Raw genomic sequence first — 18,388 nt, 5'->3', positions numbered from 1 at the left:
AGTCATGTGATTTCATGGCCAGACTATAAAATTGGAATCTTAGAGCAGCTGAGCTATATGAAACCTATTACCAAATCAGACTTGCACACCTCTGTCCACAATCCTGACCAAATTATAGACATAAAAACATCCACAGGGTCAGATTAGACAAGTGATTTCTCAACCAGATAGGACAAGTGATTCCTCAACCAGATAAGACAAGTGATTCCAAACCTGATAACATGATTCCCCTAACCAGATTAGACTCACCATTCCAAAAGCAGATAAGATATGTGAATCCTTGACCCAATTAGACATGTGATTCATCGACCAGATTAGTAACTTTATTCCAAAACCAGATTAGACGTGTGATTGCTGACCAGTTTAGACATGTGAATATCTACCCATATTAGACATGTGAATATCTGACCATATTAGACATATGATTCCTGACCAGATTAGACATGTGATTCATGACCAGTTTAGACATGTGTTTCCTGACCAGTTTAGACATGTGCTTCCTGACCAGTTTAGACATGTGAATATCTACCCATATTAGACATGTGAATATCTAACCATATTAGTCATATGATTCCTGACCAGTTTAATTTAGGCATGGGATTCATGACCAGTTTAGACATGTGTTTCCTGACCAGTTTAGACATGTGAATATCTACCCATATTAGACATGTGAATATCTGACCATATTAGACATATGATTCCTGACCAGATGAGACATGTGAATCTATAACAACATTAGACATGTGATTCATCGGCCAGATTAGTAACTTTATTCCAAAACCAGATTACACATATGATTCCTGACCAGTTTAATTTAGGCATGGGATTCATGACCAGTTTAGACATGTAAATCTATAACAACATAAGACATATGATTCCTGACCAGATGAGACATGTGAATCTATAACAACATCAGACATGTGATTCATCGACCATATTAGTAACTTTATTCCAAAACCATATTAGACGTGTGATTCCTGACCAGTTTAGACATTTGATTTCTGACCAGTTTAGACATGTAAATCTATAAAAACATATAAGATATGTGATTCCTGAGCAGTTTAGACATGTAAATCTATAACAACATAAGACATGTGATTACTGACCAGTTTAGACATGTGAATCCCTAACCAGATAAGACATGTGAATCTATGACAACATAAGACATATGATTCCTGACCAGATTAGACATGTGAATCTATAACAACATCAGACATGTGATTCATCGACCATATTAGTAACTTTATTCCAAAACCAGATTAGACGTGTGATTGCTGACCAGTTTAGACATGTGATTCCTGATCAGTTAAGACTTGTAAATCTATAACAACATAAGCCATGTGATTCCTGACCAGTTTAGACATGTAATCTATAACAACATAAGACATGTGATTACTGACCAGTTTAGACATGTGAAGATCTAACCATATTAGACATGTGAATATCTAACCATATTAGTCATATGATTCCTGACCAGTTTAGACATGTCATTCCTGACCAGTTTAGACATGTAAATCTATAACAACATAAGACATGTGATTCCTGACCAGTTTAGACATGTGAATATCTAACCATATTAGACATGTGAATATCTAACCATATTAGACATATGATTCCTGACCAGTTTAGACATGTGATTCCTGACCAGTTTAGACATGTAAATCTATAACAACATATAAGATATGTGATTCCTGACCAGTTTAGACATGAATCTATAACAACATAAGACATATGATTCCTGACCAGTTTAGACATTTGATTTCTGACCAGTTTAGACATGTGATTCCTGATCAGTTAAGACTTGTAAATCTATAACAACATAAGACATATGATTCCTGACCAGTTTAGACATGTCATTCCTGACCAGTTTAGACATGTGAATCCCTAACCAGATAAGACATGTGAATCTATGACAACATAAGACATATGATTCCTGACCAGTTTAAGTTAGACATGTGATTCATGACCAGTTTAGACATGTGATTCATGACCAGTTTAGACATGTGATTCCTGACCAGTTTAGACATGTGATTCCTGACCAGTTTAGACATGTGAATCCCTAACCACATTTCCCTTTAATTTTAGCTTTGTCTTTTAAGTTCAACCAAACAGATCATCAGTATAACTTCTCTTTCATCAATGAAACATTACACATATATGGTTTTGTGTCTGTACTGTAATCATACATTTTTTAGCAGTTAACTTAATTACTCCATTTTCATATTTGAAATAATTTCAATAATGCACCAAATTACAGTTGGGCTAACTGAAGGTCCCTGTATACTGTTTCTATCTCATATATTGTATTTGTGCATGTGTCAATTCATCAATGTCCTGAATGAATTAAAATTAGATAATGTGCTAAATTTTGAATGTTTAATTTACAGTACATGATTTTGTGTCGACTTGTGAGGGATACTTGTGATACTATCGTTCTTTATCTGCAACAAAAGGCTGAATTTCTGAATATTCTGCCTAACAAAGAAAACAGGTGAGGCTAATTGATGATTTATTTTGAAAATTGTTTCATATTTCAATCTAAACAAATTTCGGACATCCATTTTTAATGTAACTATAGTGAAAAACCATAATGTACTTGGATAGAAAGGTCATGCACACCCACTCCTGAGATTAATACACAGCTGACAGCCCTATGCATTAGCGTTTTCGGCTTATTTGGCTATACTTCCAAAAGTATAAATGCAATATAATGCATCTGGTACACTAATGCAGGGTTCAAATTAACTAATATACCTGGTTTTACACATGCAAAGAAAATCAGGAAATTTGAATAAGTCAACAATATATCAGATTTTTTTGTGCGTTAATACTGTAAATCTAGCTGCTTGTATGCAGTTCTTATTTTTGCTACTATTCAGCCAAAATATTTCCACAAAAATAACGATCCAGTTAAAATATTTATTATTGGGAAGAATTAGTATAGAACCCTCTCATATTACATGTAAAACGGTTTGATTATGAGAGGGCAATAGCTAATACATTTGAAGGAAGTTTTTAAGCGAACAAAATTTTCACTTTCAGTGTTATGCTGTGAAACCTGGAGTGGACAACACCAATGATGCTACGGAGTGATTCCTATGTCGCATTCTCTTTGCAGAGAACACGAAAATCATGAACAGATAATCTACAAAATTTAAAAAAAAAATTGGTGTAAATTTGAGAAAATAATGAACCCACAAAAAAGCAGCTTTTACAGTAGCCGTTATCAGGGACATCTGTATCATATTTGGACTGAGAGAGTAAGATAGGGACTGTGTGAGTAAACAACTGTTAGAACTCAGGTTACTGCTCAATTATAGAATGTGAGCAAATATAAATACAAGGGAATCAAGCAACTGCTCCATGCATTAATCATGACAGGTAACTAGTATCATGCAACAACATCTCAATGTGCTTAGTACCTTAATCCTATTTTGTCAACAGAAACATCATTTTAATCTATCATCATAAGGCTTTTTATCCATTCAACATCTGAGAAATTTGCTAGATCAGTTTGAATTTGAAGGAAAATTATCCTAAGCAAAATCTCTATCTCTTAAGTTAGTATAAGCAGGAAAATTTGTTTCTTTTCGTGTTATTAATGTTAAATACAAAATGTCTTACTCTTCAGATATTCACATGTTAATATGTTTATCCCTTCAAATATTTACTGCAATTTATCCCTTCAAATCTTTACTGCAAAATTTTCCATCCAAATTCAAAGAAATACATAATTAGAATGAGATCAAATGAAACAAATGAAAAATCTCAAGATCCAAAACACTCAAAACAATACAGATAAAACTTTAAGATTTTTATCCATTTTTTTGGTTTATTTACACTAAGTTTAAAGAGGATGTGAGGAGACTGTAGCATGCTATATAGGAACAAGGCTTACCTTATCCCCCTGACCTGCATCCAGATTTGGAGCCTGCACTTGATGTTGCTGTTGTTGCTGTTCCATCAAATTATCGGATATTTTATGATTTCCTGAAATTAAAACCAATTTTGTAAGTCTTGAATATGTTTAAAACTAGAAAATGTCTGTAAGACATAAATGCCTCTGCTCATGGATGGGACGGAATATGCCCCCCCCCCCCCCCCCCCCCCATTTTGTGACGGTGGCATACAAATATGTTTAGTCATCTAGACACACGTTTCATTATCTCTGTCCAACTGTTATAATGACCAATTGAAATTGTCAAGGTGACTCTACATTCTTTTCTCTACTAGTACCTGGTATATGATTGACTCATTTACTTTTTGTACCCCTGAAATTTCAGAATTAAATAGTCTGACCTTTGAATTGGAAGAGTTCAAATGTGTTTCCAGGGGTGAATGCGTTAAGGTGACTACATCATCCTGTCTGATATCTTACCTACAACAGGCTGTTGCTGCATTTCCTGTACGTCCTGTAAAGATAAAACACCTGAAGATATAGTCAGTGTCGATATCATATGCTTTGTTTGTTAGTGTAGCTTGGTTTTTAATCGGAAATGGTGCATGTTGTTGCTCTGACACATATTAGTGTAAATGGACAAAATGTCCACTTTTATCATGATAAATCCCTTTAAGAGGGAATGGATGTTTTCAATATCATTGATCAAGTCTTCAGTATCAATGATATAAGAGGTAAACAAGAATTCCGCGATGCCGTACATGATACGCCCGTCAGATGTCGAATGAGCAGTTTGCCACAAAGGGCCATAAGTGAATAAAGTTATTGCGCAGAAATTGTGTTCCGACAATTCTCCAAAAGGCTGTAAGTCCGTAAACTATGGCTGAAGTTATTGAGCAGAAAGTGTTACATCAACTCTATAAAGGGCCATAACTCTCTTGATAACAGGCGGATAATGGTTATAGAACTTGTGCAAGCTTTCATAGAAATGATCCTTCCTATGAAGTTTAAAAAGGTTCTATTCAAATTTACTGAGCGGAAACCGTGTTACGTCAATTCTATAAAGGGCCATAACTCCCTTAATATGTGCAAGCTTTCATAGAAATGAACCTTCCTGTGAAGTTTGAAATTAATCCATTCAAGATTACTCAAGTTATTGAGTGGAAACTGTTTCGGAAATTCTACGAAGGGCCATAACTCCGTAAATAACTGGCAAATGATTTTGGTTATCGTCGTTGTCCGAGCGTTCATGACAATGAACCTTCCTACCAAGTTTGAAATGAATCCATTAAAAATTACTTAAGTTATTGATCGGAAACTAATGTGTGCCCACTCGAACGCACGCCTGCCCGAACACTTGAAAACATAATATGAGAAGACAACTGAAAATGAATACACCAAGGACAAACTAGGTAATAAAGTTTACCAATACATAATCGACTGGCAGACTGTGAAACTCTACATTTTACCAATATGAAATACATATGCATATCATGCCTGGTAAAGTACCATATGACCCTATTATCAGTGGATACAATATATAGCCTAACAGAACTCATGAAAGCCTCGTTGAAGAATAAATTGATAACATGACAATGTTACCTGATTTTTCTGAGCCACCAAATTGTCTCCCCCTTGTTGCTGATGATCACCGACCAAAGGGTTATCATTCCCCATCAGAAATCCCTGCTTGGGTGGCTGGCCCTGGATAGGTTGGAATTGAAGGTTTTGCTGGGCCTGCTGTCCTGGTAGCTGATTAAGTTGTGGAAGGGGATTGTTTTGTTGTAAAATACCCTGGTTTTGTTGGAGAAACCCTTGTTGTGGTAGTCCCTGTTGTGGTTGTTGTGGTTGTTGTTGTTGTTGTTGTTGTTGGAGTTGTCCCCCTTGTTGCTCAAATGGTTTCTGAGCCTGCTGAGCTTGAGCTAGCTGTAGATTCTGCTGTCTGATCTTTTCCTAAACAAAAATAAACATATCTTTGTAAAACAAATTCAAGTGGAACAACCAAATCATGTTTTCCTTTGGGATGGATTTACTAACAACTGTTACTCACAAGTGGTCAAGAGATTTTTTATGACAATCAACTATAATTATACGGATTCTGTTTCATTTAAATACCCTCCGAGCACTGTCACACTATTTTTACATTAATTTGAGATTATCTACTTTTTTTACCAGTGTCACCCTGAAAAACTCTAATAAGATACTTTTTTACAAGTCATCACACTGATACTGATATCACAGTATACTCCGGTATTCTCTTTTATATTCACATATTGCATAAAGCATTAATTCATTAAAATCATAAATATTTTGATTTGCTAACCAATATTGCATTAAAAAGTAGGACACTACATGTACATCTACTCCCAAAAGAATTACACCACATTGACCTTTTCCAAATTAATGACCTCAGCTGTTAATAGTATACCAAACCGATAAACCAACCAACCAAATTTCTTTATATACAAATGTACTTTAATGTAAATTTCATATATATTTTTATAACTCAAGCTTATGTAGGATGCTAGATATACAAATGCAAATATATTTTTCAGCCATGTAATTAAATGTAAAATAAAGAACTCCACTATTATATTTGCAGTTCCCTAGGCTAGTGTCAGCGGCTATAGCGAACATGCTTATAATTAAGTCCCCTTGTAACAGATTGTAGATCGTTGAATGGTTTGTAAGCTATTATTTGATGTTACACAGTATTTGTGACAGATGGCGACTACAGAGTGCTTCAATTACCAAATTGCAATCATTTCTGAAGACAAGGCTGAAAAAGATTAACTGCTGAATTTAACATTATCCAGTAAATGATTCGTGAAATTGTACATGTGACACCCTTCCTGCAGTGTCATCATCCAGTACTTTTCTAATAATGATATGTCACCTTATGTTACTACTTTATAAACCTGCTTTCTGAATACCAATTTTGAAAATATATGCTTTAAAATGGTATTTCTGTTTCATCACTCATCAATTGCAAGCTGAAAATTTCCGAAGTACTGATTCTTTGTATCTAATAGTATTTGGACTAACATTCCTTTTACTGTAAATCATTTCATCCCCATTCAAACAATATATCCATGAAGTTATCATTCACTTATAGGGAATACAGAGGCAGCATTCAATAAAATCAAATATGTTTTCTTTCCTTCAAACATACAACCATAAGTTCATCCTCGACAATCCAGGAGTTACGCCCACTTTTGCTGTGTTCACCCCTGGAATATGTCGTGATAGCAAAATTGAAGGCTTAGTGTGTGCCATCTTGGGGATGATACAAGAACTAGTTCTATCCTTTGATGTACATCAAAAGAATCCCATGTTAGTCCAACAGTAAAATGTACAGGCTTAAAAGTCAGATGTTGCTCCTCTGTAATCTTCAAAAGGACTAGCATCAGCCTAGTGATTGGTCAGGTTTTTTCTATCAGATACCAATCAAATAGCTAGCGGCTTGCCTTTAATATTGCTATGACATATTTGAGGGGTGCATAGAGTGAAAGTGACTGATACCCCTCGAGTAATGAGGATGCCATAAATTTGTGTAAGTGTACATGTCTACATAACTACCAATCCACAAAGTTAATATCAGCCAGGTGGAATTTGATGTGCATGCTGTGTGCCCAAACATTACCCTCCCGCAGGCATATGCATTTAATTTGAAAGTATTGAGTTTTACATGCAAAATGCAAGGTTAAAACTACCTTTGATTGACTTAGAGATTTGTTTTGTGAAAAAATACCCATTTGTTGTGGACTTATTTAACCTAGAGGTAAGGTCACAGTGACCTATATATAGTAAATTGAACATCCACGGTTGGTTTTGAAGTTTAATTCAGATGTCTTGAACAGTTTAAATTTACAGAAAAGTCATAACTTACCAAATCTTTTTTTGACTAATTTGACTTTAGACCAATTGAAAGATATTCATGATTGCATTATGTTGCACTGCACACCTCTGTGAGTGAAACATGTATACTTCACTTTTAACAAGGTATCTGGTATCAAGATACAATGTCACTGGTGATTAGAAAAGGAGTAAAATACTCAGAATTGAGCAAAATAAAATGTTTAGGGGTAAAATAAAACGTCTAGGAGTAAAATAACCTGGAAAGGAGTAAAATTTTACCCCATACGTTTTATTTTACCTCTATCCGGGTTATTTTACCCCTTTGACAAGTTAAAGTACTCCTAGATTATTATTTTACCCCCATGACGAGTTAAAGTACTCCTATTTAAGTTATTTTACCCCCCTGACGAGTTAAAGTACTCCTAGATTATTATTTTACCCCCCTGATAAGTTAAAGTACTCCTATCCGGTTTATTTTACCCCCCTAACGAATTAAAGTACTCCTAGATTATTATTTTACCCCCCTGACAAGTTAAAGTACTCCTATCCGGTTTATTTTACCCCCCTGACGAGTTATAGTACTCCCCGATTATTATTTTACCCGTAGACGTTTTATTTTACTCATTGGACTTTTAAAGTACTCGTGGCTTTTTATTTTACTCGTGGCTTTTTATTTTACCCCCTTTATTTACCTGTGCTCCACGGCAACAGGATCTGCGCTGGCGGTTAGCTAGGCCTTTGATCTAACCGGGTAGTAGCCTGTCGACCACTTCGAGCTGCCGCGGGCGGTGTCAAGCATCACCAGGTAGCTCTGTTCATGTGTGAACACTTGTCAGTCGACAGCTCGCCTCATAATTAACAACGTGTCTGTGCTTTGTTCACCTATGTTTATTTGGTGTAATCAGAATAAAACTATGGAACTGTGCCGTGTTTGTAATTTACTTCAACTTGAAACTGGTGTTTTGGAATACGTGTTTGATACATACTCGATTTATGTCAAATTAAACTTTGAAAATGTGCCGTGTTTGTTACATACTCGAACAGCGCCGTTGAAATACATGTTTAAAACTATGGAATTGAGCCGTGTTTGTAATTTACTTCGACCTGGTGTTTTGAAATACGTGTCTGTAACATAATCGAACTGTGCCGTTAAAATACATGTGTATACACTCCATTAATATGTCAAATAAAACTATGGAATTGTGCCGTGTTTGTAATATACTTCGGCCGTGTCTGTTGAAATATGTTTGCTTATTACTCGATTTGTAATAAAAATATATTTAAATACATTTATCGTGTTTGTACTTTATTCGGCCTGATGATCTAAAATACGTGTTTATTAAACACTCGATTAATATGTCAAATTAAAACTATAAAACTGTGCCGTGTTTGTAATTTACTTCGACCTGGTGTTTTGAGATACGTGTTTGTTACATACTCGAACTGTGCCGTTGAAATAATACACTCAACAAATATGTCAAATAAAACTATGGAATTGTGCCGTGTTTGTAATTGATATCGGCCTGGTGTTTTGAAATACATGTTTGATGTTTTATACACTTACTATGTCAAAATAGAACTATGGATTTGTGCCGTGTTTGTTATTTATATCGACCTGGTGTTTTGAAATAAATGTTATATACATTCTCGATTAATATGTCAAATTAAACTATAGAAACTGCGGTGTTTGTAATTTACTCCGACTTGGTGTTTTGAAATTCGTGTTTTAAACACTTGATTAATGTGTCAAAATAATACTGTGCCGCGTTTGTAATTTACTTCGACCTGGTGTTTTGAAATACGTGTTTATAACACACTCGAACTGTGCCGTTGAAATAATACACTCCATTAATATGTCAAATTAAAACTATAAAACTGTGCCGTGTTTATAATTTACTTCGACCTGGTGTTTTGAGATACGTGTTTGTTACATACTCGAACTGTGCCGTGTTTGTAAATTACTTCGACCTGGTGTTTTAAGATACGTGTTTGTTACATACTCGAACTGTGCCGTGTTTGTAATTAGCTTCCATCTGGGTTTTTTAAACATTCTCGAACTGTGCCGTGTTTGTTAATTACTTCGACCTGGTGTTTTGAAATACGTTTTTGTAACATAATCGAACTGTGACGTTAAAATACATGTTTTATACACTCCATTAACATGTCAAATAAAACTATGGAACTGTGCTGTGTTTGTAATTTACTTCGGCCGTGTCTGTTGAAATATGTTTGCTTATTAATCGATTTATAATAAAAATATATTTAAATATATGTATCGTGTTTGTACTTTGTTCGGCCTGATGATCTGAAATACGTGTATATTAAACACTCGATTAATATGTCAAATATAAACTATAAAACTGTGCCGTGTTTGTAATCTACTTCGACTTGGTGTTTTGAGATACGTGTTTGTTGCATTCTCGAACTGTGCCGTGTTTGTAATTTACTTCGACCTGGCGGTTTTTAAAATGTACGTGTTTATAACATACTCGAACTGTGCCGTGTTTGTAATTTACTTCGGCCGTGTCTGTTGAAATATGTTTGCTTATAACTCGATTTGTAATAAATATATTTATATATAAATTTGTCGTGTTTGTACTATATTCGGCCTGATGATCTGAAATACATGTTTATTAAACACTTGTGTAATATGTCAAATTAAAACTATAAAACTGTGCCGTGTTTATAATTTATTTCGACCTGGTGTTTTGAGATACTTGTTTGTTACATACTCGAACTGTGCCGTGTTTGTAAATTACTTCGACCTGGTGTTTTGAAATACGTGTTTGTAACATTGTCAAACTGTGCCGTTAAAATCCATGTTTTATGCACTTCATTAATATGTCAAATAAAACTATGGAATTGTGCCGTGTTTGTAGTTTACTTCGGCCGTGTCTGTTGAATATGTTTGCTTATTTCTCGATTTGTAATAAAAAATATATTTAAATAAATTTGTTGTGTTTGTACTTTATTCGGCCTGATGATCTGTAAAACGTGTTTATTAAACACTCGATTAATATGTCAAATTAAAACTATAAAACTGTGCCGTGTTTGTAATTTACTTCGATCTGGGGTTTTTTAAACACACTCGAACTGTGCCGTGTTTGTTAATTACTTCGACCTGGTTTTTTAAAATGTACGTGTTTGTAACATACTCGAACTGTGCCGTGTTTGTTAATTGTAAATGTATATATAATAAGGTTGAAGACAGGACGAAGACCGAATCGATATATACGTTAAAAATTACATCGGAGGGCGGTTCTATTATGGCAGGGACGTACGACGTTTATATAAGATATGCATTTAGCTTAACGGTTACACTAGAGACATATAGTATATACTTCTCTGGCTACACAGAATCAGAGACGTATATATTACAGAGACGTATATTTTACAATCTCTGTAATATATACGTCTCTGATAGAGTGATTTAAAACAAAATAATATGACGTTAGCGCTAGTTTAAAGATTCATATATTTGCAATGTACTGTAGTGTTCTAAAATCTGCTGATAAATTGCATCAGAGACGTACATATGTAATATATAAGTCTCCGATTGCATTTGTTCCTCCTATATGTTTACATGTATATTTAATACCCATGAAGCAATGTCATATCATCACTACCATTACTACAAAAATAACTTTACTGTAGAATTCAGATTTTTTATAAAAAAAAACTAATATCGTATATTATACCACGGACTTAGATCTACTCTAATTCGTTTTGAATTCGTAAATGTTTTCTTCCAACACTGGAAACAAAAAGAAACGCACCGGTACACCATACTACCTGTGTTAGTTGGAGGATCGGTTGTAAATGCCCTTTGGCCACGACATTCACAGGTAACACCTCTGAGGTAATTAGTTCACCTGTTAACTCACAGGTAGGTATCGTAAATGCCCTGTTTGACTCTATAGTATTTGAAATATGTCTTCTTTTCTGCTTATATTGATCGTTTATCCCCAAATATTAGCCAAAATACCGAAATGTCCCTTTCAGGGTACAGTCACGCCGGTTTAGGGCCTACGTTACCCTGATGGTATTTCGCGTTTTATTTATAGAACCTCGGAATTAGATTAGAAACCGTGATAGAACCACGCACCAAAATATCAACTAAATTGTATGTACCCTGGCAATTATATACCTGTTGCTGCTAAACAAAATTAAAAAGAAAGTCATGAAAAATATCCCGCTTGCGTCCCAATATAAGCACACACAAATGACCGTGCCTCGTTATTGCCTCGCATCACTTCACGCGATTTCCTGCAGTAAATCAAATCCAATTAAAACAACCCTTTCCCGACCCTAGCTTACCTTATTGTTCTCCACAGAGCAACCCTCGGAATAAGACAATATCGCTATAATTGGATAATAGGCAATTTTGATATTAGACGGGAGTCATTGTGTTTCCAGGTGACCTTGTGAAAACTCAGGTGAGTTCAAATACATGACCTTGCATCGGAAATGCATTCAGCCGTGACATCGTAAACGTAGTACACAAGCGGTGTCCGGGGGCTAAATTTACCTGTAACAGTTGCTCTAGAAACAGTTATCGCCAACGGTTTTTTCTATTGTCGACAGTAATTTAAACAAAAGCCCCACATCGACATTTTCGCCAAGAGCAGTTTCAAATCGCCAATCACGTTTTACTTTCGCCAGTGTCGATCGCCAGCGCGAGCCCTGGACTATATGATACCACGGACTTAGATCGAATATAAATCTGTGATGATACACATACATTTTTACCTTATTAGATTTACTTTAATACTTTCAAAAACATGTTTTCTTCCATAACTGGAAATAAAAAGAAACGCGACGGTACACCATACTACCTGTGTTACTTGGAGGATCGGTTATAAATGCCCTTTGGCCACGACATTCACAGGTAACACCTCCGAGGTAATTAGTTCACCTGTTAACTCACAGGTAGGTATCGTAAATGCCCTTTGGCTATAATATAAAGTGGTAAGAACTACAGGTAATTAACATACCTTTTAATTCACAGGTAAGATATTTAGGTGTGTCAACTGTATATTACTATACCTTAGCTAAAAGTTATAGTGTACATTGAATGTAGTTAATGCAGGCACGGAATACGATATCCGTTATTCAGTCTTGGAGGTATAACTTCTCTTTCTAAGGATTGATGTCTTCTTTTTTTGTCTATTGATGACTTAACCCATACAACATATATTGGTTGCTGTCATAACTTACACTGTTTTGCAAATAATATATAAATATGTAAAGGGGGCGTGTCAGAGTGGTTACACATAACAAACATGTATTTCAAAACACCAGGTCGATAAAAATAACAAACACGGCACAGTTTTATAGTTTTAATTTGACATATTAATGGAGTGTATTATTTCAATGACACAGTTCGAGTGTGTTATAAACACGTATTTCAAAACACCAGGTCGAAGTAAATTACAAACGCGGCACAGTATTATTTTGACACATTAATCAAGTGTTTAAAACACGAATTTCAAAACACCAAGTCGGAGTAAATTGCAAACACGGCAGTTTCTATAGTTTAATTTGACATATTAATCGGGAATGTATATAACATGTATTTCAAAACACCAGGCCGATATCAATTACAAACACGGCACAATTCCATTGTTTTATTTGACATATTAATTGAGTGTATTATTTCAACGGCACATTTCGAGTGTGTTATAAACACGTATTTCAAAACACCAGGTCGGAGTTAATTACAAACACGGCACAGTTCGAGTATGTTACAAACACGTAAATTTTAAAACACAAGGTCGAAGTAATTTACAAACACGGCACAGTTCGAGTATGTAACAAACACGTATCTCAAAACACCAGGTCGAAATAAATTATAAACACGGCACAGTTTTATAGTTTTAATTTAACATATTAATGGAGTGTATTATTTCAACGGCACAGTTCGAGTGTGTTATAAACACGTATTTCAAAACACCAGGCCGGAGTAAATTACAAACACGTCAGTTTCTATAGTTTTATTTTGACATAGTAAGTGTATAAAACATCAAACATGTATTTCAAAACACCAGGCCGATATCAATTACAAACACGGCACAATTCCATAGTTTTATTTGACATATTTGTTGAGTGTATTATTTCAACGGCACAGTTCGAGTATGTAACAAACACGTATCTCAAAACACCAGGTCGAAGTAAATTACAAACACGGCACAGTTTTATAGTTTTAATTTGACATATTAATCGAGTGTTTAATAAACACGTATTTTAGATCATCAGGCCGAATAAAGTACAAACACGATAAATGTATTTAAATATATTTTTATTACAAATCGAGTAATAAGCAAACATATTTCAACAGACACGGCCGAAGTATATTACAAACACGGCACAATTCCATAGTTTTATTTGACATATTAATGGAGTGTATACACATGTATTTTAACGGCACAGTTCGATTATGTTACAGACACGTATTTCAAAACACCAGGTCGAAGTAAATTACAAACACGGCTCAATTCCATAGTTTTAAACATGTATTTCAACGGCGCTGTTCGAGTATGTAACAAACACGGCACATTTTCAAAGTTTAATTTGACATAAATCGAGTATGTATCAAACACGTATTCCAAAACACCAGTTTCAAGTTGAAGTAAATTACAAACACGGCACAGTTCCATAGTTTTATTCTGATTACACCAAATAAACATAGGTGAACAAAGCACAGACACGTTGTTAATTATGAGGCGAGCTGTCGACTGACAAGTGTTCACACATGAACAGAGCTACCTGGTGATGCTTGACACCGCCCGCGGCAGCTCGAAGTGGTCGACAGGCTACTACCCGGTTAGATCAAAGGCCTAGCTAACCGCCAGCGCAGATCCTGTTGCCGTGGAGCACAGGTAAATAAAGGGGGTAAAATAAAAAGCCACGAGTAAAATAAAAAGCCACGAGTACTTTAAAAGTCCAATGAGTAAAATAAAACGTCTACGGGTAAAATAATAATCGGGGAGTACTATAACTCGTCAGGGGGGTAAAATAAACCGGATAGGAGTACTTTAACTTGTCAGGGGGGTAAAATAATAATCTAGGAGTACTTTAATTCGTTAGGGGGGTAAAATAAACCGGATAGGAGTACTTTAACTTATCAGGGGGGTAAAATAATAATCTAGGAGTACTTTAACTCGTCAGGGGGGTAAAATAACTTAAATAGGAGTACTTTAACTCGTCATGGGGGTAAAATAATAATCTAGGAGTACTTTAACTTGTCAAGGGGGTAAAATAACCTGGATAGTGGTAAAATAAAACGTATGGGGTAAAATTTTACTCCTTTCCAGGTTATTTTACTCCTAGACGTTTTATTTTACCCCTAAACATTTTATTTTGCTCAATTCTGAGTATTTTACTCCTTTTCCAATCACCAGTGTGTATAGTCCACTGATTAAAAGTTAGCAATTTTACTGACGATTTTGCACTTGTTAACCTTTGACCTAAAGATGTAGGTCACAATGACCTACACATTCTGTGGGGGATGCAGACATTCGTTAAGTGTCATTAAGAATCTTTAAAATCTAATATCACTGAAAATTTTGCATTTTTTGTACTTGACCTATGACCTTATAGTAGTGTACTGCACACTTTGATGCAGGTAGGTATACTTCAAGTTTCTGTAAGACTCGCCCTTATGGCCTCTATTGTGTTGATTTGTCGTTAAGAATTCAATAATAATAATTATACTTTAAGACACATTCAATGGTTTAGAACTAAAGACCAGGCAACATTTCACTTGAAAATTTGCACTTATTTGATATTTCATCCCAAAGGCAAGGTCACATGAGGTCAAGGTCACAGTGACCTAGTAATATGTTACTGCACACATTCTATTTGTAATGCATGCTGCCTTCGAGTTTCATCAAGATATCAGGTACAGTTAAAATGTTATAGACCAGATCTAGACGAGATTATGTTAGAAGAACCAGTACCTCCCTTTGTTTGAGACGCTTATTTGATTAGGAGTCATGAATTACACTACCTTGTAAATTAATTGCGAAATAATAAATGTGCAACTAAAATTTTGAAATCAGTATATTATCCCTTGGCTAAATGTTGTCAAACTTTATACTATAAGGTATTCCATTTATACAATGTACAGGTAGCAGTAATTTGAGGATATTGGTTTATGACTCAGTTTCTTTTTTTTTTATATCTAAATGAAATAAATCATAAATCATTAGTAAATAAAGACACAAAAAGATTGAAATGATATTCAAGAACAGAAAAATCTAATAAGACCAGCTTTGTTAAAAAAAAAAAAACACAAAAAAACAAGAGAAATTACATATAGCCTGAAAAAGAATATGTGCATATTTTAACTTTTAACAGATTCTCACCTACATGAGTATTGAGATAGGAGAAGGACAGCTAACAAAATATAGAATCAACTTAAAGATGGATTCTGGCTGATTTTCTGTATTTTAAGCATTATTATCAGGCATTTGTTACTATGATGCATCAAAGCGGTGACAGAACATACAAGGTGTAGGATATTGCTAAGTAATATCTGCAATCTCATATGCTTCAAAATCCTATCGTGACAGGATGTATTTAAATTGACCAGAAGAATATGGTCTCTCTAATTTGTGTGGTAAAGCCTTAAGGATAATAATTAGTCTACTTTCAAATCAAAGGGTTCTGGGGTTTACCTTGCCGTGAAATCAAAAGTGTGATAAATTATGTAAAGTCGTTTTTTTTATCATATCAGCACTTCTCGTTTCAATTTTCTCTCACTTTGGCAGTTATTGGTAGTAATGATTGACGAAAACCAGCTGGAACCCATCTTTAATCTAGCTAGATGAATGAAAAATGTGATTAGTGATCACATCAAAATGGCACCTTTTCGCTTTCCAAGTTTTTCAATCGTTGTTCTAACTGTGCAATCACAGTCTGTTCTGAGTAGAATTTGTCCTGTAAAATAACACACATGATAAGAAGAATGGATATGTTATTATAAATATTGTTTTTTTCTTCAACCCGCTATCAACTATTACTTTCATGTCTGTAATAAAAACAAATTGATTTATGTTAATACTGTAAAATGATTTTATCATCAGTGTTTGTCAATATGCACAAATGTAGTATGACCAACATATATAGCAGGACACAAGTAGCCTCTTCTGAATGTCCTACACGGATGTACATTTCCAATTGATTTAGAATTTAAATTACTGTAACGCAATTCTGTTAAACTGGCTTTCCTGAAAAAGATATCCAGTGATATTTGCGTTTTCTATTTCCCAAATTGTTATGATTTCATGAATCTGCATTTGTTGGATAAAATCTAGAAATTCAGAATTTTAGTTTGATTCACGCCTTCCCAAGTTCCTGATTGCCTCATGCATACCTATATGTACAAGTGGTGCTGGCATTTACTACATTTTGTAAACATGCACTGATAAAAGAAGTGTCTGTGGTGGTCATTCAAGTGATATGAGTGAAATGATGAACCTATAGCTTCTTCGGGATATGGTACCTACTGTGGACCGGTGCAACCTTAATGGTTAGATACTTTCAGTACAATACAGTAATTTTGCTTCGATCAGAAATTTGTTTTATTTTTAAGCAACCTATGATATCTAATGTAATGCCAAATAATATAGGCTACATGGTTCCTACTGTGGACCGGTGCAACCTTTTAATGGTTAGATACTTTCAGTACAATACAGTAATTTTGTTTCATTTTTAAGCAACCTATGATATCTAATGTAATGCCAAATAATATAGGTTACATGTAAATGAAGATCTATTAAAAATAGCTCTTCAATTTTTTTTCTGCAGTATGAAACTCAAAATATTTTAAGTACAGATTTGTACATGCATGAAGGTATTCTAAACTGCATTTGTTTATAACTATCTATAACAAAGCTAGATCTCCTAGTACCGACCAAGAGATCACTGTGAGTATACAGGACGTACACAGGAATGAAATTTCATGAACCGAGGAGAAATGCCGCAATAAAATATAAATAGTCACTATGGTTAATCATTTCACCCGCATACTCATATATATAAATGTTATTATGTGCCTGTGTCCTTATACCGTATCAATGGTCACTAGACAAGCTGTACAGCTAGCAGACCACATGTGCAGCTACGTATTATGTATGTTTGTGAACCTCATGTAAATATAATGGAAAGAGAAAGTAGAACCTGGTACTGCTGTATCTGCTGTCGCACAAACTGAAAGTTGTTATCATACTGGAAGAGTGTTTGCTGAAAATAATTGTTATAGTAATGTGTGAAAAATATATGCCTTATACAATATGTTCTTTTCATTTGAATTCTTTTTATTGATACATTTCAGATAAACACAAGTTGATCTGCAGCAAGCATCCTGCAAATGAAAATTAGCTGTGATGAAAAACATTATAAATAATTTGACTTCAATATCAAAGCTTAAAGCATTTCAAATAATAGTTAAACAGTTGAGTACATAGACCAACGCCCAAAAAATGAAATTACTTCTGTCTTGATGCCTGAAATAGCAAAATGTACCTAGAAAATGTACCTAGAAAATGAACACAAAATATATGACAACAGTGATTCTTTATCATATATATATATATATATACATGAATGTCTAATGACATAGGACAGTTT

At 34.6% G+C, this 18,388-nt stretch overlaps 1 protein-coding gene across 16 annotated transcripts in view; it reads right to left on the bottom strand.

Annotated features, from left to right (window-relative positions):
* LOC110462727 (putative uncharacterized protein DDB_G0271606) overlaps nt 1-18,388 on the bottom strand; it is a 49,314-nt gene that overhangs the window by 18,162 nt on the left and 12,764 nt on the right. For 11 of the 16 annotated variants that reach the window (XM_021516841.1, XM_021516846.1, XM_021516849.1 and 8 more), the window contains 4 exons: nt 16,625-16,696; nt 5,501-5,851; nt 4,379-4,412; nt 3,899-3,990 (listed from right to left, as the gene is read on the bottom strand). In XM_021516841.1, the coding sequence (XP_021372516.1) occupies nt 3,899-3,990; nt 4,379-4,412; nt 5,501-5,851; nt 16,625-16,696 (549 nt within the window). Of the gene's footprint in view, nt 1-3,898; nt 3,991-4,378; nt 4,413-5,500; nt 5,852-16,624; nt 16,697-17,938; nt 18,002-18,388 lie in introns of all 16 variants that reach the window. The other 5 variants (XM_021516837.1, XM_021516840.1, XM_021516845.1 and 2 more) reach the window with 2 other exon arrangements.

Source organism: Mizuhopecten yessoensis, unplaced genomic scaffold, assembly GCF_002113885.1.
Source record: "Mizuhopecten yessoensis strain PY_sf001 unplaced genomic scaffold, ASM211388v2 scaffold10829, whole genome shotgun sequence".
NCBI classification, from domain to species: domain Eukaryota; kingdom Metazoa; phylum Mollusca; class Bivalvia; order Pectinida; family Pectinidae; genus Mizuhopecten; species Mizuhopecten yessoensis.
This window is presented reverse-complemented; position numbering and strand designations above follow the sequence as displayed.